Here is a 25,618-nt window from a genome sequence, read left to right as displayed (position 1 = left end):
CTTTGAGGCAACTTGCCTTCAGCCCACCCAGTACAGCCGAGAAGGCAGCAGTGCCCTGAGCCCTCGGAAGTGCCCTCTTGGGTGCCAGGCGATGTCACCAGCCCGCTGTGGGACTCTTGTGCACACCCCGTCTGAAGGCTCAGTGTGCACATGGCCGCTGTGGCGAAGGTGGGGAGGGCTCTAAGCTCTCCTGCCCTCTGGGCTCAGAACCCCAAGCCAGCGCCCGTCTCGCCACATCCTTCATTCCTCACAGTCCCGTTTCAGGACGGGGCAGACGGGCAGGCCGGTCTCACCGGGAAGTTAACTCCTACTTCCTCGTAATCCACACGATTTATTGCCTCAATCCTTGGTTAACGGTGCGTGAGCGACATACTCTCTGGTTTCCTGTGTTTGCTAGAAAACTCACCCCAGGCAGTGTTCACTCTTGTTTGCACAGATGGTGGCGGCTCGTTCTGACTCTGGCAGCTGCGGCCACAGCCCCCTCCCCAGCAAATGTAAGTTCTCAAGTTTAAGTTCCCAGAAGGCTTGATTGGTGTCAGGGAGCGGCGTTGAACAGATCAACATTTTAATAAATGTTCCCTACTTAGGAGCAGGGCTTCAGAAAGCTCAGCGCTCACCCTGAGGCCTCCCCACCTCCCCAGAGGCCAGTTTCCCAGAGGCAGTTCCAGTGACAGCCCAGGGTGACAGCTTGTCTCCCCTCCCCATTACGAAAGCTGCACCCTGGACCTCGACTGTGGCCCCCAAGATGGCCATGTTCTACCGAGGGGCAGGGGGCTCTGTCTCACTTTCCTCCCTGCATCTCCCCTCCAATAAAAAAGAAACCTGGCTCTCATAGACTCCTGTCCTCGGACTAGCCGAGACTGACAGGGACAATAAAAGATCATACCCTGCCTTCAGTGAGGAGGATAAAAACCTCTTAATAGGTGAAACCTCTTAGGAGGTGTGCCTGAGCTTCTTCTGGAAAGAGGAAAAAAGGAAACCCTCTTAGGAGGTAAAAATCTCTTTAGAAATATTTTTTGGGGGAAGCAATCTACTCTGTCCTTAAAGAATAAAGAAGCAAACTCTAGAAAGAAACTGAACAATAAACTGCACTAAATCATTCTTTCATTCATTAACAAATAAATAATAAACTCATCTCTCAACTCACGCAGCGAGGAAGTTGTGCCCAAAGCCTAGTCTCTGTGCAGGCCCTCAGGGAAGGTAGTGAGACTCCGTCTTACCAAATCTGGCAGTGCTCAGGGTCACCGGGACTCAATGTGACTTTTTTCCCTGAGGCTAAGCGCCGACCAGCCACCTGGCACACCGGGCAGTCTTCGGGGTTGATGCAGGTCTGTAGAAGCTCGTCCAGGACTTTCCCTGCACGACAAAGCTCTCGTTAGGAGCTGAAACCCTCCCCTTTCCCAGAAGGAAGATGCACCTTTAACTGAAGGGGCTTGTCCCTCTGCCTGCCCCCCACCCCCCCAGGGGTAGCTCACCACTCAGGGAGCTTCCTTCCTCCTTTGTGCCTGGATTTGTCCCTCTGCAAAACCGGGAGAGTGTGTCCTTCATCCTACTCACCTCCCCTAAGCCTCAGGACACACGAAATCTCACCTCCAAGGACCTGTTCACTCTCCCAAACGATGTACTCAGTAACTCTACGGCTGTGCTGTACAGCATGACAGCCATGAACCACTGTGGCCATTTAAGTTTAAATTAAGTAAAACTCAATAAAATTCAATTCCTTAGACACACTAGCCACCACTGCATTCAACAGAATATTGCCACCATTGCAGAAAGTTCTAGCAGAAAGTGCTGCTCTGGATGATAAAACTGTAAATAGGCACACGAAAGTGTTTTACTGGAGTTCAACCTGACAAAAAGCACAGCTGGCCTGGCTTTGTGAAAGGACCTGTGAAACAGAACCTGGGGTCAGGTGGCACCGGGCAGAGGCTGAGATGAAGCAGGACGGCAAAGCGCCTTTCCGCCCATCCCTGTCCCCACCCCGGGACGGGGGCCTCACCTGGAGGGCAGTGTGCGTGGCAGCCCTCCACACACTGCACAGGGCACGCCAGCGGCTCGGGGTGCTGGCACGTGACGGGACAGGCGGGCGCGCAGCTGTTGTAGCGCCACTCGCACTCATACCCGTTCTCCCGGAGATTCCTCTCCTCGCAGCTCTGGGCTGTGTAGACAGGAGACAAGGCCACATGACCATGGAAGCCACAAGCAGTCAGTCCTCTGCAACCCAGAAGCTGGGACAGCCCACCCGACCCATGTGGTGATGGCCCGGGGGGAGCTGGAGATCGTGCGGGAAACGAACGGCCCACAGAATCACCAATGTTAGAGACTCTGGATTCCTGAAGCAGCTTTACCAGGAATCTAGTGGTTCTCAATCAGTTTTCTATATAGAAAAATTAAGTCACTTACACCCAAGGAAGGAAGACTCTACACAAATGTGTAAGTCCCTCGCTCACGCTGGCAAATATGATAGTGTCTAGCTAAGGACGTATATTGACTTCCTTCTCTTCAACAGTGGTCCCTCTCCTCCCAGAATGTCTCCAGAAAGGCAGTCTCCACGTACCCACGTCTGGAATCCACGGCCCTCCCCACCGCGGTGGGAGCTCCTCACTCAGCCGGGGCCTGAACTCCCCCCGCCCCGTGGCTGTCCCCCCGCTCCGTGCGCTCTCCCCGCTCTCCCCTGAGCGTCCGCCTGCACCCAGCAGGGTCTCAAGGTCTAGGCACACGTGGAGGGCGGGGAGGGTGTCTGAGACCACGAGGAACACCAAGACTCACGGCACAACGTGGCCGTCCTCCAGGCCACCACCTGGCCGCGCTGGGCGCACGCGTGGGCATAGGCAGCAATGGTGTCGCAGAAGCAGGCACAGTCCCCGATGGACTCGCAGGAGCAGGTGTCGTAAATGCAGACATCCAGGTACGGCTCGGGGTCCACCTGCAAAGCGAGCCTCAGTGGCCTAGGCCTGGGGCCAGGAGTCAGGAGCTCTGGCCCTCGGTCTGGGTGGGAATGTTCTGAGGTCAGTTTAAAGTCAAGGGGGCTCCAGGGTAGAAGGGGAAATGTAGGTCAGTGGTCCCAAAGAGGGAATGGGCACAAAGGCAAGATTCCTTGTCTCCAGTCCGGACTCCAGCAAAAACCGTGGAATCAAGCAGTGCCGCTGCCTTTCCCGGAACAAGATATGCTGAAGGACTTCTGAGAAGAACAGTCCCTCTGCCCATCTGCCCACCCCCTGCTCGGCCATTGGCCCACCCCCACAGCCCACTGCTAGCCTCACGGGGGTCTGGCTGTTTCGCATGAACACAAACACACAGCCGTGCAGCTCTTTCCTTGCCTCAGGGCAACAAAGACAATGGGAAACACTCCAGGGACCCGCAGCAGCCCGCCGCCACGGCGCCACGGAGCAACTACGCTGAACGGTAGAACAACCTAGACCCTGACCCCAAGTCCACCATCCACGTTCAACCACACTAACCACTTCCCACCCTCCTTGCTGCCAAAACATGCTTCTACCCACACTGGCCTTTTTCGGGGCAGTTGTGATGGAAATGAATTCAGACACTATAAGCGGGTCGTCATTTCTGAGACATTCCAGCAGTCCTGACGCCCCCGCCTCCTGTCCCTGCCTTCCCTCGTCCCACTCGGATGCCCAGCCTTTCCACAAACCAGGAATCCTGAGTATCCACTGGAGTCCCCAAACTGGGAATCATCGGACAGAGAGAAAGAGAGCGAGATGTACGTGTTCCCCCCATGTCCCTCACACTGGTGGCGCCACACGGTGGCGTGGATGCATGAACAGCTGTGCACATACACGTACACATGTACACATGGCTACCCACATGCATGCCCACATCCACGTGTGTGTACACACACAGAGAGAGAGAGAGAGAACTGCACTGAACATCGGGGAATTCCTGACTGCTATTTAAGATCAAGATACAAAATGGGGTCATAAAACGAGGACTCAAAACCACTGGAGTTAAGGCCAGAGAAGAGTTTCTGTGAGACAAGAAGTGGGCACCAAAGGGTTTGGGGCGGAGGCTGGGGACGGTTCACAGGTCAGGAGACCCAGGGCAATGGCAGGCTCTGGTGCTGGTGACATGAGACTGCACTGTGGAATGACCCCTAAGCCTGGGGCCAGAAGAAAAGCGCTGGCACATGCCAAGAAAAGGCACTTGTGTGTAGAAGGAAAAGGTTCTGCCAGGCATTGCTTCCCCTAGAAACTGCTGGTTTTCCTTTTTGTTTCCCAGCCCAAACCCAAGAAAGGACTGCAGTGGTGTCTTGATGCCAGTCATTTCAAGACGCCAGGGGAGCATCCGCCTTGGGAGGTCATGCCCCAGTGTCCACGCCACGGGGCCAAGCCTTAGGACCACTCTGCCCCCCATTACCCTGGCACCCCTCACCAGCTTGTTGCAGTCCCGGAAAATGTCACTGGTAAGGATTCTACAGGAGGAATCCACCATCGTCTGCTTCATGAGGTTGTTGTGGCAGGTGGCAAGGGACAAGTCCAGCGGCACCTGGGCACAGGGCAAGAGTGCACAGAGAGACCAACTGTCAGTCAGTCAAACTAGGGTTACTCAACCCCGAAGGATCCAGAGACCCTCCCACCCAGCCCTGCTGCAGTTCACACCACCCACCACCCACCTTCCAGCCCCCACGAGGATGGGGACAGGGGACAGGCCTGCCGGGAAGCAGGCCCCGCCAGCCCCATCCACACAGAGACCCCAGACGCACCTTCCCGGTGTCAGCACACTGCGTGCTCACTTTCCAGGAATTCCCGAAGTCCACGGGGTCTTCCTCCACTTGGAGGCTGCTGCTGGTGAGGTCATTGTTCTGGATGCCATCGAAGTTCCCACACAGGCCACACACCTGCTCCTTGATAGACAGATTGGGAGGATGAGCAGCTGAACCTCCGGGCACTCTCCGGTCCAGGGGAGGAGGAAGCTCCAGGGAGCAGAGGAAGATCAGCAGACCCTGCCCCTGCCACGGCCTTTTCCTGGGCTCCTCGCTGACCCCATTTTAAAGTTAAAGAAACAAAGAGAGGCAGCTTGCCCTTGTCACACAGCCAGCCAAAGGCGGAGGCGGGAATCAGACGGCCTCGGGCCTGGACTCCCTAGAGGGAGGCATGGCCCTGCTCGGAAAGGGTGCGGGCAGAGAGGGGCCGCTTCGATCGCTGCATCCGCACGAGTGCAGGCATCTGAGGAGGGGGCGTTACGGTCCCCCTCCTGTGGGCAGGTGAGTCCCCTCACCTGGAGAACTGCAGCCTGCCCAGAGCAGGCTGGTCAGACTCTGCTGTGTGAGAAACATGACCAGGGAAGGTGTATCTTACCCACCCCCACGTCAGCCTACCGTGGCACGCAACACGCAGCAAGTCCTGAGTAAGTAGCTACCGGAGTGACAACCGGCAAGTGAAAACTACAGAAAGCGGAGGAGAAGTTCTAGGATTCTGCAGCACCACAGGGTGACGTAGTTAACTACGATTTATCGTGTATCTTCAGACAGGCAGAAGAGTGGATTTCAAATGTTCCCAGTACAAAGAAATGATAAACATTTGAGGTGATGGGTACACTAATGGCCCTGATTTGATCACCACACGTTGTGTGCATGTATCAAAACATCACAGTGTACGCCATAAATATGTACCATTATGCGTCAACAAAAAATAATAAAAGCAAAAAGCAAACTATGGAAGGATCTAGAGATATTTGGGGAAGAAAAGGTGCTATACTTTCACAACATATTTAGAGCTCTGTCTTGGGACAAAAAGCAATGGTCTATTCTATTTTGCTGCAGTGAGCAGGATTTGGCCTGGTACAATGGGTGTTACTGGGAAACGTAAAAGAAGAATGTTCTCACAGTTGGGTAAAAAGCCAACTTTGCGTGGTCTAACAGCCCCCACAGCACAGCCACCACCCTCCCTGCCCTCGTGCACCTCCATTCACCCAGGTCCCTCCTCTGCAGCCAGGCCGGCCTCCGTGTGGAAACACTCCGCACCCCGGCCACCCGCCTAAACTCTCCCCCACCCAGATGCTTGTGTGGCTCATCCCTCCCTTCCCTGAGACTCTGCTCGTACGTCCCCTCTTCAACAGGTCTCATCAGACCAGCCCAGCTGGGAGAATATCCCCACAGAATATGATTTCCACCAGGGTTTGGGAAGGCAAAACGGCCAACGCCTTAAAGATGTCCACATCCTAATCCCCAGGACAGGGAATATGTTGCCTTACGTAGCAAAAGGAACTCTGTGATATGATCAGGTTAAGACCTTGAGGTGGGGACATTGTGTGGACTATCTGGTGGGCCCAGTGTCATCACGGTCTGATAAGAGTGCGGCAGAAGGGTCAGAGTGTGAAAGGAGACGTGACAGGTAGAAGCAACGAGAGGGACTGGAAGGTGCTATGCTGCTGGCTGTGAACACAAGGATGGGGCCATAAGCCAAGGAATGCAGGCGGCCTCCAGAATCTGGAAAAGGCTAGGACAGGGATCCTCTCTCAGAGCCTCCGGGAGGAACGAAGCTCTGCCACTGGCTTTAGGGTTCTAACCGCCAGAACAGTAAGATGATAACTTTGTGTTCTTGTTTAAGCCACTAAGTTTGTGACCATTTGTTACAGCAGCCACAGAAAACTAATACAAAGGGCAAGGGAGGCATGTATGTACATACACACACATGCATATATATGTCTGACTTTCCTCTGCCGTATCCACAGTGGCTAGCACAGTGCTCGGCACATAAAAGGAACTTGGTAAGCATTTGCTGAAGAAACGAATGAGTGAATTGTTAATGCTTTCCAGAAATGCAGTGGGCTGCAGCAGAGAAGTGCAGGCACACCCCTTGCTGGCGTTCCCCACCTGCAAATGATGGCACTGTCAGAGCTGCCGTGCAGGCCATTCCTGCCAAGACTAAGTCAGCCACCACAGTGGACAGAGCCCCTGGTCACATACACGCCACTTAGCGAAATCATTAAAGTCCCAACAAACTAGATATCAAAGCATGCTGGGCTACGGCTCCATGGCAAGGCAACACCCCAGAACACTTTGCAGTATTATAATAATACTGTACATGATTAATTCACCTCTTTAGGTTAAAAAAACCTAAAGAAAAACTAGTACTGCCTAATCTTTTACTTCCCTCTTTTGTGGAAATAAGCTGTGGTCCTAGCGAGGCCAGTCACTCCTTCCCACACGCAGGCCGGTCAGATCTCCACGCTAACTCTCAGCCTTGAGTTGCGGCTTTACGTGCAGGGGGGAGGTTGGACCAAAGGGCCGCCTTCCCCCGAGACAGCGGGGAGAGGCCACGGGGTGCTACTCGGGGAGCTGAAGAAGGTCCAAACAAGTCCCAGGCAAGAGGAAGAAGAGGCAGGAAAGCCACTGACCTGGTATGTCTGCTTCAGGACCACAGAGATGGCCAGGTGGTGGTCCCAGACCACGGAGAGTGCTTTGCCCAGCAGCAGAATGACATACCGGCCGGACTCCACCACCTCAAAGTGAGTCTCGTCCTTCATGGGCCTCTTCACGTTCACCTGCAGGGAGACAGAGCAGCAAGGCAGGTGCTGAAGGACGACCACCAGAGCGTCCCCACGCCACACCTGCCTGCCTGTCTCCACGGCCCACAAGCGCGGGCGCCGCCCCTCCAACGGCTTACGCCGTTGCCCCTGCAGGGCCAGCGCCACACCTGGCCATTTCCGTGTCCACCTCCCCTTCCGCGCTCCAGGAACATGTGACCAAGGGATCATAAGAGAGGCGGCAGTGAAATCACAACTATGAGATTAAAATACAACCACGCCAATAAGCAGAAAACCAGCCCTCACTTCACAAAAAGTGCTTTTTGACACTCGGTCATTCAATACAGTGGTCCCCTAGACAGGCGTTCAACGTGGCAATGATTTTGAGCATCTCTAGGCCATTGGTTTTCAAATCTATTCCCTTACAGAAGTGAGCACTAGACTCTCCCTCTGCGTCCCGCCGCCTCCCCGCCCCACGCTGCTGCCACAGGAGTCGAGCTGACGGGAACAGAGACAGGAGCTGGGCACCAGACGCAGCAGCCACGCGTTTCGGCTCAGGACTGACTGCGACCGGAGCCCTGATCGGCCAGTCACTGCCTGTGCTGCGCCCTCCAGGCCCATCTCGGCGCTCAGCTGACTCTAATTTGTCACACTGAGCCTGAGGCTAAGAACCGCTGTCACCTCTTTGCAGAGGTCCTCCTGTTAGTAGCACGCCACATGCAGCACGAGTCACACGTGGGAACCTATCCCTCCCCGTCTGCGCACCTCCCGCTCATGCGCACTGTCCCCTGCCCCGAGCACGGCTGTCCTCTGACGTGGAGCTGACACTGCTGGCTCACAGTCGACAGGCCACGCTTGCTAAACAGCTCTCTTCCACCGTGGTCAGGGCTTCGCTCTCCGTGCCCTGACGCCAGCGGGGGGTGTGTGCGAGAAGGCAGGGCGCAGGCCCAGGCGCGGGAGCGAATGAAGACGCCAGGGCAGGTGTCAGCCACATGCTGGGTCCCCTAGCACTATATGTGGACAGAGCAGCTGAGCCCACACTGTGGCCTAGGGATGACCTGCCAGTTCCAATGCAGGTTCCCAGGCCCCACCCAGACCTACTGAGCCAGAATCTCAGGACGGAGCCCTGGATCAGCATTTTGAACCCTAGAAGAGTCTCGTGGACCCCTCTGAGAACCACTTCCTAAGCTCTCAGTGCACAGGGACTGAATCTGTTTACTCCTCTTTTGAGCTTTAGAAATATCTCTCCAAAAAGAACTGAAAAAACACAAAAGAGGTAAAAATCTCCCATAGCACCATCACTTCAACACGTACATACGTCCTGCCCTCCCCTCCTGCCCAGCTCCAGAGGTCAGTGCCGAGCCCCCCGACGTGCATGCAGACACATGTGCACACTCTTCCCCACGCACCGCCTACACCTTCACTAAGGGGGGCTGGGTTGGCCCTACAGCTCTGCCACTTGTTCTCATACAATGGCACATCCAGGTCATTCTCTAATGGCTGCACAGCATCCCATCCACACAAGCTCTAAATAAGCGCCCGATGAACACTCCTAGTAAGCAGCCACAAGCACAGGGGACAGGAGGGCAGAGGGTGAGGCTGGCACTTACCTCCCCATTGAACAGCTCGATCTCTCCTCCCTCCACCAGGATGGTGACCCGCTTCTTGCATTTCACTGAGGGGGAGCCGCACCCCTCATGCCCCACCAGGACCCGAAAGGTCCCCGGGTTACTGCCACAGTAATCCTGGAGAAAGAGGGGTGCCGAGACAGAAATATCACCCCTGCTACCTCACCCGACCAGAAGATCGGCATCTCGTCATCACAGGCCTTTGAATATGTGTTGCAGGATGTTGCCGTGTCCATGGGTGTGTAGGTGTGCCTGCGTGTGGGGGGGAGAAGGAGGAACATGCCCAGGTGAACACCCTCTGGTGTGTCGTCCTGGGCCATGACCCATGAACCAGGTGCCCACAGTGAGTGGGGCAGGGTGGTGATGAGCACCCCTGAGTGGGGAGCAGGAGAGGGCCAGGGAGAGAGGGAGTGACGTGCCCTGCTTGGACGGACACATCAGGCCCAGAGCCCCTGTCTAGAGCTCATTAGTTCTTGGTCCCACTCAGGTAACCAGTCTGACCACACAGCATCTTGTGGCTCTAAATTCTAGTTGAATCCCTCTGGACTGCTGGCCCAGAAATATAACCAAAGATGGTTTGACACAGCTCCGCGAGTCCTGAGCTACCAGCTGTAGCTGAGCAGAGAGGATAAGGGAACTCTGGCCCTTGTTCGTCAATTGCATAGAAAATTAAGCAAAAGGGGACACTTTCTGGCAAATACGGCCCCCATGGTGCCTATCACTGTGGTATCGCGGGGACACACGCAACCGGGTGTGAGTCTTGCCTCTGCCACTTACTGGGTAACACTGAGTAACTCACTTACCTTTCTGATGCACACACACACCCATACACACACCCACACCCACACCCATACACATACACACCTCCTCCCTGCACAGACACCCATACACACACCCATACACACACACACCCATACACACACACACATCCATAAACACACATACCCATACACACACACCCATACACACACACACACACCCATACACACACACCTCCATACACACACATACCCATACACACACCCATATACACACACACCCACCCATACACACACACCTCCCCGCACAGACACCCATACACACACCCATATACACACACACACACACCCATACACACACATGCACCCATAACCACACACCCACACACACACCCATACATACACACACACCCATACATACACACACACCCACACACACACCCATACACACACACACACATCCATAAACACACACACCCATAAACACACATACCCATACACACACCCATATACACACCCACACCCCCTCACACACCTCCCCACACACACCCACCCACACATATCCATACACACACCCATACCTATACACACACCCACACACACCCATACACACACCCATATACACACCCACACATACCCACACACACATACCATATGCACACCCATATACACACACCCACACACACACCCATACACATACACCCACACACACCCATACACACACCCATATACACACACACCCATAAACACACCCACACACACCCATACACACACACCCACACATACCTATACACACACACCACACACACCCATACACCCATACACCCATACACAGCCACACACACACCCACACACACACACCCATACAAACACACCCATACATACCCCCATACACACACCCATATACACACACACCCATACACACACCCATATATACAAACACAACCATACACACACCCATATACACACACACAAATACACACACCCCAATACACACACTCACACACACCCACACACACACACACACACATACACACACATACACCCATACACAGCCACACACACACACATACACCCATACACACACACACACCCATACATATATACCCATACACACACACACACACACACACACACACACACACACATCCCAGCACACTCCGCAGGGTGGCCCACAGGCACCCGCACCACCTCACGGCTCTGTCGCTAGGCCCGGGGCTGAGGCTGCTCTAGGCTTGTGGTCCTCCCTTCAGACCACGCCAAGCCCCCCCTCTGCTGCCCTGGGGAATGGAGACAGAAAGACCACGTTTGTCTAAAGCTTCACAGGGCACAGCGCCTCATCTCTCGTGAGGAAAGCAATCCTACGTCCTTGCTTACCCATTTGCTGTCAACCAGGAACAGAAATTTCCAGGAAGCTGGGCAGCAGGGGCTGGAGACAGAAGGGCTAGGGGCCCCACTCGTGGCCAGGACTTCCCGGGTTCTTTCGCATCGTGCCTGGCAGGTTGACTTTTCTGTGCCCCCTCCTCAGCCCTCCCCATTCTGAATTGTACCAGGATAGAAATGAAAGTGGTGCAGAATCCCACAGGACGCAGGCTGGCAGGAAGCACACTCCAGGGCCACTTCAACCCTGCCCGGAGCAAGGCCGCTGTATGCGCCTGCGGACTGTTGGCTGCACAGGTGCTAGCGGGGAAGATGAGCGGGGGCTTCCTAGCCCAGCCCCCTCCCCACGCGTGCAGCCTGACTGTGCTGGGCCTACCGAAAGGAGCAAATGCCTGTTTCTAATTCCAGGTTGGTGCTAACTGGGACTGACGGTGGCTTTTCTCCCTGAACAAGCCTAATCAACAAACGAGCTTCTGTCTCATTCCCACAAGTCTCCAGGTGAGCAGAAGGAAAACAGACAACCGCTTTGAGTTCGGAAAACCCCCCACTTCAGGCATTTCTATGAGGGGCTGGAAAATTACTCCAGGAGACACCAGACCCCAGAGTCCTTTCTACAGATGCAATGGCAGAATCCGACCTGGACACCCCCGACTGCAGTCAGCCCCTCCCACGCCCTCCTAGACAGACACACCCTCCCCAGCCTCCCCCATGCTCACCTGCGCCAGAACGTACTGGCACTCCCCGGGGAACATGTACTTGAGCCCGTCGAAGGTGAGGTAGTGGGCCATGCCCATGATGGAGCACGTGCCGTCACACACGTGGTCTGTGCAGTTCCACTTCCGGTCCCGACAGACACTGGGAACAGCAATGGCAAGGATGACTGGCTGTGCACCTTGGGTCTGAGGGGCTTGTCTGGGCAGTGGAGACAACGAAGGAACACAGAATGCTCTGGGTCCCTCCCAACCCTGCAGGGAGCCTCAAAAAGTTGAGGATTTGCAGCCTCAGGAGCACGGACCTCACAGGCCCAGCACAGAGCCCAGCGGGACAGAGAGGAGCCACGGTGCTCTCCAGTTACAAGGGGGAAACTGAGTCAAGGAAGGGACGGGGTTGTCCAAAGTGATCCAGGCAGCCAGGGAGGAGGCCCAGATCCTCGTAAAGCTCAGCCTCACCGTGGAAGCCACGAGTCTACCTGAGACAGGCCACGGAGTCTCTAGGAAACAGACACACTGAGCTTGACCCCCCTCCCCCAGACTAACAGGAAAAACAAGACAGAACAGCAGGAAAATTCTGTGTCTGGAAAACAGTGGCAAACCATGAACCTCTGCCAGGAGAGGTTTTGTGTGCAGCAACATGTTTAAATCTATAGTGATTTCCCAACTGCCACAGGCCTGTCCCCCACCACCACCCGGGACCAGAGCTGACATCAGGAAGCCCACGTGTGCGTCAGAGGTGGTGAGCTCAGACCTCAGCCCCACGAGACAGCCCTCCTGCCATTGCCCCTGGGCCCCTTTCCAAGGCTGTGCACAGCCCAGAAGTCACAGGCAGGCTGAGCGGGCGGGCGGAGGGTGATGGGAAGGGTGGCCAAGGAGAAGGGAGAAGAGAACCAGCCACCCCCACCAAGCCCCTCCTCGAACCTCGCCACTACGGCACACTCCAGCGTGCACGGCCGGTAAGGAAAGGACCTCCAGACCCACGCCCACGGCAGCTTGATGACATATGCAATGACTGACATGGGGCGAGGTCCTTACCTTCCCCAGGGTCTATCTCCCTGAACAGAAATACCAGATGAGTATCCCTAATCCGAAAATCCAAAATCCAAAATGCTCCAAAATCTGAAACTTTTCAAGCACCAACATAATGCCACATGGGTGGCTGAGACAGTGACACCTTTGCTTTCTAACGGCTGAACATACACAAACTGTCTCATGCACAAAATTATTAAAAATATTGTATAAAATTACCTTCAGGCTATAAAGTATATATGAAATATAAATAAATTTCATGTTTAGACTTGAGTCCCATCCCCAAGATATCGCATTATGTATATACAAATATTCCACAATACCAAAAAATTCAAAACTTGAAATACTTCTGGTCCCAAGCTTTCCAGATAAGGGATTATCCACCTTACCTGCAAGATAGTGTCTACACAGGATGAGCACAGATGACAATAAAGATTCTCCCCATTTTACAGATAGAGAAACAAAGGCACAGAGGAAATGAAAAGAGTAATCAGGTCCCCACAGGGTGCCGGGGGCAAGCGGGGAAGGTCCTGTGCCACGTCTGCCCCTCGCTCCTCCCCCAGGGAAGCCCCTGGCGGAGCCTCACCAGGTGTTGCAGTCGATCTTCACCGTTTCTCCCGGGGCGTACTCTTTGCCCTGATGGAAGCAGGGACACCTTTCCAGGGCCACACACCTATTTTCATGCCGGACCTAAGAGAGAAGAATCCACAAGTCTTGAGGCCCCACTGGGGAAGCCACCTGGGGCTGGAGCCTCCCAGCAAGCCCTGCACAGGAACTAGTAGGGGGCAGGTTCTGCCACAGGCCAGGCCGGGACCAGGAGCCCACGCCCAGGCCGGGGCTTGGCAGACACGAACACAAACACCCGTCTACACAGCCCCTGCCTATCAGCGGAGGACACTGCTGCCCTCTGCCTCATGCACCCCTCTGGGGCCCTGAAACGTGCACATCCTTAAATCCAGCCATTTCTCACAAAGGATATCTCCAAAGGAAATAGAGTTATGGACAAAGATTAATGGCGAATTTTTTATCATCGCAAAAAGAAAGAATGGAAACAATCAAGTGCTCCACGATAGGAAAATGATCCAACCCACCAAGGAATCCCCAGTTGCCGCTGTCCCGTGGTGCGGTTACAATGGCCCTTCGTAAGTATCCTAAATGATGTGTGAAATAATTACGCTGTTAGTTTTTAAAATAAGAAAGAAAACTATATATAATATGGTTCCACATTTATATATATTTCAAAAGAGACTAGAAGGAAACACACAACTTGCCTCCAGGTGGTGGGCTGGGAGAGGGGAGTGGGAGGATTTTATTTTCTTTTTTGGTTTTTAAATTTTTTTCCAAATGTTCCTTAGTGAGCATATATTATGGTTATGATTAAAGAAAATGGACACTATATTGAATAAAATTAATATGCACTTAATGCTCTGGGGGAGGGAGCTGAGTACTGGACATAAGTAGAGTCTGGGGGCTTGTCCGAGCCACACGAGCCCCTCCTCCCCAGTCCCCTGATATTCTGATACACTCTCCCCGGGAAATGCTCTACTTCCCTGTCCTCCAGCCCTCAGGAAGTCACGTATGTGAGCACATCATATCCTCAGGTCTGCTGGGACCAGGGGGAAGGAAAGAACTAGGAGCCACTGGCCACAGTTGGCCAAACCCACTGTGAGAACTCAGGGCTGGCCCTGGGTGTCTGTTCTGGCATGGCCCAGCCTCGGCGTTCTCAAAGAGGCCTGGGTCACCCCCAGGTGACAGGATCATGGCACTTTGGTTCCAGAGCTACCTGAGGGGTGAGAAGCCCCTGGTCTGGACGGCTTAGGCTCCATGTGACACAGCCACTCCCACACAAGTCTGAGCTCCCAGGGCTTGGAGCCAGACAGAGCAAAGCCTGGGAACAGGGCAGTCCTGGGGCTTTCGTCCCAAAGACCCTGGCTAAAATTGTGTGTGTGTGCATGTGCGTGTGCGTGTGCGTGTGCGTGTGCATGAGTGTGTGTTTATGCGTGCGTGTGCGTGTGTTGCGGGGGGTTGGGGGGAGAATAGCCTCCACTGCTTAACCTAACACCACCTCAAAGCCTAACTGACCAGGCAGAACGAGCATGCAGAGCAAGGCAGATGCAGGCCAGCCACATTCTTGGTAGCACTTTCCTCCTAGAACTGCTGTTCTTGGAAGACAATGAGCTTAGCCACCCAGTAGGGGACGTGGCAGCTTGGTAGGAGGAGGAAGGAGCTGGAAACCTCTCCCTGCTGGAACCTTCGAAGGCTCTGTCACCGTTAGGGTCCATCCCCACATTTCCCCAGCCCCCACCATCAGCTCTGAGGTCCCAGGCCTGCCACCTAGTGGCTGCTACAGGAATGACTGACGCATCGCCTAGGGAGCCCTGCTGTGCTGTCCAAGCTCACCCTAAGGTTGATGGGGACCAGATGATAAGCCTTGTTACCAAAACGTTATGGGAGACAGAAGTGAGGCAGGATGATAGGGTGGAATCCAGGAAACAGAGCCTGGCTCGCCTCACCTCAGCAGAACACACCTGAGCTGCCTCTCACCTGCAGGCAGGCTGGCTTGAGGGCTCCGGGCCTCTTGGTCTTCAAGCTGCATGTTTTCACCTCTTCAACATATCGACAAAATCTCCCACACCTCCGTGACTCAAGGAGTCCCTCCCTCCCCCCAGGTGTGGGTCTACAGAAGCCTCTTCCAAGGGACATGACGCTCAGATCCCAGCTGGGCCATGAGAGAACAGTGCCGCCATCGCAGCCGCGCCTTCCCAGGCGCTCATGGGCAAACCACACGGCTGCTCTCTGCCCTGACTGGCGCTAGCAAAAGGAGACTATTAATTGATGGTTTACAATAGTAAAATAGGACCTGGATAGTAAATGAGGGCTACTATGAAGACAGCAGTGGCGCAGGGTTAGATCCGTAGTTAGAACTGGAAAGGAGACAACAGACAACCTCAAAGGAGAGGAAAGGGTTTCCAGGCCACAGTGTGAGCTGACTTGGGAGAGAAGATCAAGCAACAACAGCCCAGCTAAAAACACCCAGGGAATCCCAAAGCATTAAAGAAATTCGCAGAGATAGAAGTACATGGGGGTAAAGACTGCGGGCGCGAACTGGGTGCGGACGAGGGCGGCCCAGGTCGGCGGGGCAGGCCAGCTCAGCAGCCCCTAGGAGGATGGCAAGCCCCTGAAACCTCACGGTAAAAAGGAAGAGAACTATCTCCACCTAGTGTTTTTCCCTTGGACACCAGAAGGATACTACGATAAAGTTTATGAATGTCCTTTGAAGACTTCGGAAGAAAACGTGGCAGAAATAGCCGTCACGTTGTTCATCAACTCAAGACACCTTGAGCAAGAAAGGCTCCAGCCCAGAACAGCGTGCCCGGTCTTGGTCAGCTCCAAGAAAAATTACAAAGTAGAAAAAGGTTGCTTTTGTTACCCTTCTCTGAAGAGGCTCATCCTCCCCCTGCCCCACGCATGGACACCAAACTCATTCTCCAAACCTTTCTGCCTTCCGACTGCCCCTGTTTATTCTCCTGCTCCACTAACGCTCCCAGCCCAACACAGCTGATTCCAACCAGAGGTTTGCTGGGAGGAAAGCGGTCTGAGTAAGTAACTCACACGAAGGTGCAAATGACTCTTCCTGTGGGGATTTATGAGGTTGGAAGGCTTTTGTAAGCTCTTGCTCCTTAACCAAAGTGAATCTACACTTGTTATATTTCAGTAAGCCTGATTAGGTGACAAATTCTAGAATATGTAGGAGATAGTTCTGAGACAGGAGGGCTTCCTTGGGCCTTTTAAAATGACATCTCATGGGATTTACGATGCCCACGCGTGAGGCCCCGCAGGCTGGGCCCAGAACCCAGGCCCTGGATTTTAAGGAGCAGTGCGGAAGTCGTTTGGTCTTCATATGGCATGAGAAACTCGGGCACCCAAGGAAACCTGGGCAAGGACCAGGGACGTGAACACACCCCTCAGCGGCCAAGAGGTCCCTGATACCAGCAGAGCCGGGAGCCAGTTTGGGAAGTACAGGTTTCAGAGGCTAAGTCAGCGTCCCCCAGACAGGGACCTCACTTTCATCAGAGGCCTGGCTGTGAGTACCCAGTGGCCTGGCCTCCCAGAGGGAGACCAGGAGGACTGAAGGAGCCCTGGTCTGGGAGTCAGGGGACCAGAATTTCCACTATACAACTTCAGAGCCTTGAACTGGTTGTGTCTCAGTCTCCTGTGCGAGAGAAGGGGTTGAAACAGTGCGTCCCAAGGGTCCCCAGGGCCCCTTCTCCTCCGCCAGGCTCCCGCGCCTGGGAGTTGAGCAGGGCGGCCGGCTGTGCTTTTCTGCCACCCCGTGGTGGAAGCCGGTAATATTCTCACTTAAACGAGTGGATGCTTCAGGCAGAAAGTTCACTCAAGAATTTCCAAACTAGAGAAAAAGACTTAGGAAGTCTTCCAGTGCAACCCCCTCGTTTTATTGGTCCAGTGGGTCTCCGAATGTGAACACTGGGGTCTGACAGGTTTCTCCCAGGGTGTGCTAACTACTCCCTGCAGCATCTCTGTTCATACTAGGATTCATGGTTTCCCTCCATGAACTTCTTATAACAGTGGTCATTAAACCGCCACTTACTAAGCACCACCCAACCTCCAGTCTTCCCAACAGCCCTTCTAACCCAATTTTACAGGTGAGAAAATTAAGACAGCAAGATTTTAAGTGACTTGCCACTCAGTTAAGTAGCTGTCAGGAGCCAGGATTCACACCTGGAAGTGTGGGATTCCAACACCAGGCCTTTTCCCCATGGCTTCTCCACCAACCATGTCCCATGGTGTTGACCCCTTAGCAAAAGGACCCCTGCCCTCCTTGTTCCCGTGCCAGGAGACCTTTGCACAGTGGCCGGAACAGAGTCTGCAGCTTATGGAATGGACCAGAAAACCTCTGCTGTAAGCAGGCGCCAGGCCTCGGACAAGTCAGAAAGAGAGGGGCTCCTTCCCTGTCCCCCAACATTTTCAAACAGGTACTTCTGGGCATGCAGCAGACTCTGAGGGACACCTTGAAGGAGGACAGGCAATCTTCAGCAGATCTGCCTCCAGGAGAAGCGACTTCCCTCTCCCCTCTCAAGTCCTTAGAATGCAGAATCCCTGACCCTCTTCCCAAACCCTTGGTGCAGCCCACAACCCTACCATCTCCCACAAGGGACAGGGCGGACAGAGAAACACCCCTGGGGGCAATGTCTGCCCCATCAGATGGGCCCAAGCACAGTGTTTCCAGCCCCATTTTCTTTGTGTTGTGGCCAAGAGCACGTGTCCCGTCACGCAGCCAGCACCCTGCGCACACTTAATAAATTACACAGACCCCTCTGCTCTCCGGAATCTGGCCTCAGCAGTTTGCACGTTTGTCGGCGTCGTAATGAAGCGGTTGTGAAAATAACCTAATCTCTTCCAATGTGGGCTTCTGAGTTTATGATCCCCTGAAGCTGAGGTGACAGGTATCCAAATGCTGTCCTCAGCACGCGTGCCAGACGCTTCGGGATGCCAAGTAAGCTCCTAGTGGTATGTCCACGTCCTATGCATGAGTCCTCACTCTCTACTGGGCATTTGGGATCATAATGAAATTATTGTGATTATTAATATTTATGAATATCTGTATTGTTTCTTACATGACAAAAAAAATGCATTTAAAAGAGTTCCTGAAGCTGACATAATCCTGAGTGATGTCCCTTTTCTTGCTGAGACTTCCCTGACATCAGGAGAATTTCTCCTCCAGGCCTGATGAAGAGACAATGATCTATGTCCCCCTCCAAAGCTCTGAGGCACTCAAAATAAAAGTCCCTAGGGATAAAAGGAGCAATAAGGAAGATTCCCCTGCCCTCCCCTATTTTATACCCCTGCGCAGGTCTGAGGTTCCCCCCAGAGACCCTCCACCAACATCCACCTTCTCCTAAGGCACCAATAACACCTTCCAGTTTGAAGGTGCTCACTGGCCAATCTCTAGTTCCCACATCTGGAAAAGACGGTTCCAGAATGCTCAGAGGCTAAGACAGAGGGAAACACCGAGGGGAGAATTAATAAGAGCTGGTCACTCTGTTTGGGAGAAGAAAGGGCTGGAGGGTCAGTAGAAGAGCACACTCCAATCCCAGCCTTCCTGAGGAACACTGGGGACGGGCCCAGGTTCCCTCCACAGAACCCTGGCAGCTCCCCCGGTCCAGGCCACTGGCCCTCAGTCGGGGTCCGGACATCACTAATTCCCCTCCACGGCCACAGGAGAGCCGTCCTGCCTCTCCCATCCTGGCTCCACAGCCCCACAGACCCCTCACCACTCACTTTGGGTATGAGGAATTGGAGTCAGGGAAGAGAAGAAGACAGGATGTATTTGAAAGACAAAAATCCAGAAGCTGCATCCTTCAGGATGGCAAAAGTGATACACATATAATCTGTTTACTATGAAACTGGCCAAAGATAGACTTGGGAGCGAGGTCAGAGGCCTGGGCATGCTCAGGTCACCTCCACCAGCAGGAGCTCTGGAAGATGCGCTCGGGAGCCGGGCAGGCACAAAGCGGCACAGCCTCGGGCCACGCATGGCCTCCGTGCACCACGGCAGCCCCCGCGCCAGGATCCCGGAATGTGAGGAGCTGGCCGGGACCTCAGACTCACTTTACAGATGAGGAAGACAAGCTTCGGTGCTGGGCCCAGGGCCTGCTAGTGGCACGACAGGGCATCGGTGTCCTCTCTTGGAATGGAAAGTTACACGCATAGATGCAAATCATATGCAAATACATGTGTGTCCCTCCATCTCATACCATGGAATGCGGCCCTAGGGAAAATTCTAGTGAAAATGCCTGTTTTCACTTGTAAGTATGTTTTAGAAATACTTTCTTTGGTTCCTATGGCACTCCTGCGAGCTAAGTTCTTATCCCATCAGGGTCAACCCCAAACATTTTCCCACCAACTGCTGCCCTGACTCTGGGGCTGACCTGGCCATTCTCTCCCCCACCCCTGTTCCCATTACCACCACCCCCATCATCGTCCGCGTCTAGCACTTGTTTCTGCCTCTCACCGGCTCCACAGCCCCTCACTCAACCCCGCCCGCGGGAAGACGGAAGGGAAGGCGCCAGCCCTGTGCAGCGGGGCTCACCATGCCCGGGGGGCAGAGGCAGCCAGACACGCAGCCCATGCTCATGCACTCCAGGTCGTAGTTCTGGCACGTCTTGGCACACTCCAGCCCTTCAGCCCGTGGGTTGTCGGCGGGGCACACCAGCTTGACCATGGGGGGCCGACAGGACAGACTCCTTTTGCCTTGAAGGTAGGAAAATCAAAGGGGGGATTAGTGAAGGAGTGAATGGATCTACCTTCTGCACCATCCTTTGGTCCCTAGGTGCTTTCACTCAATTCAAGAAACTCAGAGCTGCCCACTCTGTGGGACTAGATGCTGCCCAGCCTCTGAGCCAGGTCCCAGTGCGGGACTGGGAGGGCAGCCTCACCTGCTCATCTGAGCTCCTGACCGCCGGCCCACACTGGCGGTGGCTCTCCCATCCTGCACTACCTGAGGGCCCACACCTCCCAGCACCTTCAGTCCTGCTGGGGCAGGTTGCATTGAATCAGGATGCATTGCAGAAACTTCCAGACTCAGGCTTTTAAAGACTTGGGTTTGGGTGCTAAAAAAGGAGCTTCAGTGGGACCCCACAGAACCATTCCTAAAGGGTGACAACTACGTAGGAAGAGAAGGTCGTTCAACCGCAAAGACTTTAAAGGGGTCTCTGCTCAAACTCCAGCCCCTGCCCGGCCACTCTGTTTAAATTTGTGACACTCCAATCCTGATGCTCCCCCTCTCCTCCCTGCCTCGTTGATCTCCATCTGTATCCTGCATACGTCCTTCTCACCATGTGACAGACTACACATTTCACAGACTGGCTGACGCCTGCGCCCTGGGCCCACTAGAACGCATGCTCCGTGAAGGCAGGGACTGCCGTCCACTCTGCTCATGGACAGCTCCTAGTTCCTGACAATTAGTAGGTATCAACGGCTGATTGGATAAGGAAAACAGCAGATAACTGATACAGCATCTTTCTTTCCGAAGCCCCAGGGCACTTCAGCATTTGTCACTGACTATCTCGTGTGGGCAAGAAAGCCAGAATTTCTAGCCTTGTTTTTATATGGAAACTTTTGCTAGGAAACAGAAACTCCACAAGGTTAAATGGCTTTTCCCAATCTGCACAGAATTCTAGGAGTTTCCTGACTTTGAAAAAGGTAATACCTTCCAGAGACTAGACAAGAAGGCTCTGAGCAAGAGGAGCATTAAAGACAGGTCAAAGAGGCAGGAGGCAGCAGAGGGGGTGGGAGTGTGGGGAATGCTGAGAGTCAAAGAAAGAAACAGGCAGAAAGATTTAGGGACCTTGAGGTCACAAGTTCTGATTTCAACTTTTGAGCCATCCAAGCGCTGGGGATCTTGCCCCAGCTCTAGGATGAGAGACGCTGCCCAGCCAGTCCCACAGGGAGTCAGACCTGTCACCCAGGGCAGCCGGGACGCCAGCGGCCTGGCACAGAACTGGGCACCTGGGAATAGGGGTCTATGGAAAGTGAGAGGCAGAGACAGAAGCGGTCACTTGCCTCTCTCCTTCCCCCGGAAGCATCCTTCCTAAGCAAGCATGATCCTTATGGAAGCAAATAAGGCCCCTGTGATCCACAAACGTGAATGTGGCCCCAGCAGTATCACGCCAGCCCCTTCTCCCTTCTTTGCTTGGTCCTTTTACGGTACAGCAACTATCCAGAGCTCCAAACTGAGAGCAACTGGCCCCAACTTGCCTCTTTCAAACCCACCTGAGAAGCTTTCTAAAGAAAGAGGTGTCCTCGTCAGCATGTCCCTGGGGAACAAGAGGCCACCAAAGAAGAGTGATTGTCACCACAATCAAGGCAACCAACTCACTCAGCTCTTTTGTCAGCTAAGGTCACTACGGGCAGAACACAGGTCTCACTGAACCCATCTGCAGGTAATTTTGTTTTCCCCTTCTACACAACAAAATATTCTTGCCTCAGTGATTTGGATTTACACATGCAAAGGCATGTCTCAACCTGAAAGCCACTCACACAGACCCAGAAATTGTGGCAATCCTGGGCAAAGCCAGGCCCGTGCCCAAATACACGGAACACAGCCACCCAGCTCTCCCGACTCCACGCATGAGCATCTGGGCGGAAGAGAGGTGAGAGGCCTCGCAGGGGCACGGTACTCACTGCGGCGAGACAGGGGACCGCCGAGCACAGCGTCGGGCAGCAGGCCTCCCGGAGCTCCACTCATGGTGCAGCGCATGACGCCGTCCTCGCAGTAGCTGCGGAGAGAGGGGAGCCACGGCCCAGCTTTCTCAACAGTGTCTGCACCTGCTGCCAGCATGGCGCCGCCTCCGCTCACCCTCTGCCCCTCCAGCCGGGCTCTCAGTCCCCAACTCCCCTGAAGCACAGCTTGCTAAGGTCACCAGTGACCTCTGTGTCACTAAACTCCATGGAATTTTTTTAGTTCTTTTGTTACATGATCCCCTTCAACATGATTCACCATTGTTGACTAGTCCAATCTTCTAAGGGAAAAAAAATCTGTCCTGGTTCTTCGCCTGCTTCCCTGGCTGCCCCTTCTCAGCTCAGCAGTTGCTCACCCCCACCCGCTGTCCCCCGCCTGGCCTGTACTGTCAGCCTTCCCCAGGCTCCACGCTCTCTTGTCACGCTGTGCTGTCATCAACAACACCCACTGCAATCACAGGTGACTCACAAACTGACATCAGCAGCTCGGACCTGTCCTCTGAAGCCCATACGCTCAAATGTCTACACGGTAGCTCCCCTGAGTGTCTCCGGGCACTTCAAATTCAGCATGTCCAAAACGAAATGATCGGCCCCCCAAAGCCAGTCCTCTTCCAGGGCCGATTCACCGAATGGTACCACCATCCATCGGGTTTCACAACCAGAAACCCAGGATCACCCCTAACACTGCCTCCCCCTCCTCCTCCGTCTGATCCACCACCAGGCCCTTGGACGTGGCCTCCCATATATCACTGGAATCTCCACCGCCATGAGACGAGAGATCCTTCTTGCCCGGCAATGCGAAATCCTCCTGACTGGCTGTCAAGCACATTTCTATAAGTTGTGTGTGACTGTTTTGCATGTATATATGTTTCACTCATATAGACAGCATTAGATATCACACTGCGTTTTGCTTTTTCCGCTGAGCCAGTGTTTGTCATATGCATCCCTGTTCATCCACGTACTCCACGTCTGTTGCTCCTAACTGCGGCACGACACCCTGCAATGTGCACCCCCTGCCTTTCAGCCACTCAGTCTCCCAGTCCCAGACACAGGTTGTCACCTGCTCCTCGCCACCACCAACAAAGCTGTGATGAGCATCTCCAGACACGCACCCTTATGAGCCTGTGTGAGGATCTCGTTAGTAAACCTGCCCATGAGGGCAAGTGTGGGGACATCGGTGTGGACACCCAACTTGCACGTGCTGTGCCAAGCACCCTCCTACGTGGCTGCACCCGGCTGTGCCCCACAGTAGCAGGTGAGGGGCCCATGCCCACTAGTCGTCATCCAGATTTCTAACTTTTCCAGTATAGTATGAAGTCATAGTCATTGTTTTAAGTCGCATTTCTCTAATGGTAATAATTTTAAGTACATTTAATGTGGCTGCTGATCAATAAATATTCACTGACTGAACAAGAGAATCAGCCCTTCCCTCTCGTCGTGGCACATGGAGAAACTGTGCCTTCTAGTTTTTAACTAATAGCTAGTTTAAAAAAAAAAAAAAAATCCTCCCTCAAATGTCATGCTCTGACATTTGGACATGACCCAAAAGGTTAATTTTATAAAAAGCTTTGCAGATGGGTTAAAAATCAACTCCTGGCCCCAAGCCTGGCCTCAGCTGTGCTGCTGCTGAGATCCAAGCCAGTGCTGAAGCCCCTCCCGGCCACCTGCGCTGCGCCTGCCTACTCGGCCATCGTCGGCACCCATGCGCCAGTGTGTTCTCTAAAGAATAAAAATAAACAGCCACGGACAAGCCCTGAGTTCCTTCGGGCACACCTTCGCCATGAAATCCAATTTTCTAAGTGAAGCGAAGACAGGATGCCCAGGAGCTTTCAGCCCTGGTGCCGGAAGAGGAAACACAGGAAGAGGAAGCAGTCACGGAGAGGTCACTGATGCCAAACCCTGAAAAGAGCCTGAAGCCAGGGCCAGTCCCCAGCCCTGTTCACCCAGGGGCTGCCACACGCCATCTCCCAGCTTCCCTATCATGGTGAGACAGCAGGCCACAGTCGCTGACCTCCAAGTCATCCTAGCTTCCTGTAGTCTGGCCTTTTTCCTCACTGTACTACTGAAACATGGGGGCCACCATGACCTTCTGATCACCAAATTCAACAGCCTATTCTCAGTGTAATATGAAGAATTCAAGAGTACCTGGGTTCTAGTTACCTGCTGGATGATTTGGGAAAGCGATATTCTCTCTAAGCCTCAAATTCTTTACTAAAAATGCAAGCTCTGCCTGCCCTACAACGTTGTTTTAAGGTCACAGAGAGAAACGCCTTGAAAACTATAGCCAGGCAACTGTAGTAAAACAATCACCGGGCTAAGGCCAAGACCAAACCAACAGGGGATGTTACCACTCCCTTCTGCCCTCATCTCCACCATACGGCGCCATTCTGGTTCTACCCTTTCGCTGGCCTTTCATCCTTGGCCTCTCTCAGGCAATCCTCCTTTTCCTCCTCTTGCCCTCTGCACCTTCCCCCAAGTTCTGACTCAGCCCTCTTCTCTGCCCCTTGGCCCACTCCCCCTGGTAAGCCTCTCAACCCTCCTGGCTACAACCATCACCTCCACACAAGCCTTTCTCTCACTCACATTCCAAACCCATAATTCAAGCTCAGCAGCATTCCAGTCATTCACCAAGGTGTCCTCTTGCTAACTCAAAGTCATTAAGTCCAAAACTGAGCTCACTACCTGCCCTTCACCTCCAGAGAGCCCTTTGCTGTTCTTGCTGGTACTTTCCTCCCAGGGGTTCAAGTTCAGGACCCTGAGGCAAACTTCCACAGCACCTCCTGCTCCCAGACATCCTAGGAGCCCCCCTGCTTCCCTGGCATCTCTGGCTTCCAGCCTCACTCTCCCTTTCCACTGCTATCCTGGGTCCAGGGCCCTACTGCCCCTCCAGCAGTCTGTGTCAACATGTCCCTGCCTGCATACCTCATGTAGCTTCTAGAACCCACACCCTAAAAGCTACTCTTGATCCTATTTGCTCCCTGTTCAGAACTTCCTGGGGGCCTACTGCTTACTGCTCAAGCCTCAGTCCTCCCCTACCTTTCAAAGACCCCTGAACCTCAGTCTCATATGTCCTTCACATAACATCTATTCCTAGCAGAGGACCTGCCTTGGGGATTGTGGAATACTCCTTGTGCACTTTAGTCCCTAGACCTCTGCCCCACCAAAAACAACCCCCTCCCATCATTCCAGCCCAACCTATGCTGTTGGAATCCTCCTTGAGCTCAAAAGCTACTTCTGGCATGGAATTTTCCCTAATGCCTCCCAAATGGAAACTATCCTTCCCCTTCCTGAATGAGTGGGGCTTTTCATGTCTCTCATAGGGCCAGTCTACCAAATGTTACAGTTATTTCATCGCAGTAAATAC

General features: G+C 53.8%; 1 protein-coding gene across 1 annotated transcript in view; it reads right to left on the bottom strand.

The window, feature by feature from the left end:
- The window catches only part of VWF (von Willebrand factor), a 143,813-nt gene that overhangs the window by 60,409 nt on the left and 57,786 nt on the right, over nucleotides 1–25,618 (bottom strand). Inside the window, exons 17-27 of the mRNA XM_045554544.1 lie at nucleotides 22,198–22,292; nucleotides 20,105–20,265; nucleotides 13,580–13,683; nucleotides 11,968–12,106; nucleotides 9,096–9,230; nucleotides 7,357–7,503; nucleotides 4,721–4,861; nucleotides 4,390–4,503; nucleotides 2,770–2,926; nucleotides 2,000–2,158; nucleotides 1,221–1,356 (exon numbers count right to left, since the gene is read on the bottom strand). Coding sequence (XP_045410500.1) covers nucleotides 1,221–1,356; nucleotides 2,000–2,158; nucleotides 2,770–2,926; nucleotides 4,390–4,503; nucleotides 4,721–4,861; nucleotides 7,357–7,503; nucleotides 9,096–9,230; nucleotides 11,968–12,106; nucleotides 13,580–13,683; nucleotides 20,105–20,265; nucleotides 22,198–22,292 — 1,488 coding nt within the window. The remainder of the gene's footprint in view (nucleotides 1–1,220; nucleotides 1,357–1,999; nucleotides 2,159–2,769; nucleotides 2,927–4,389; nucleotides 4,504–4,720; nucleotides 4,862–7,356; nucleotides 7,504–9,095; nucleotides 9,231–11,967; nucleotides 12,107–13,579; nucleotides 13,684–20,104; nucleotides 20,266–22,197; nucleotides 22,293–25,618) is intronic.

The sequence above is a fragment of the Lemur catta genome, chromosome 6, assembly GCF_020740605.2.
Source record: "Lemur catta isolate mLemCat1 chromosome 6, mLemCat1.pri, whole genome shotgun sequence".
Classification (NCBI taxonomy): domain Eukaryota; kingdom Metazoa; phylum Chordata; class Mammalia; order Primates; family Lemuridae; genus Lemur; species Lemur catta.
This window is presented reverse-complemented; position numbering and strand designations above follow the sequence as displayed.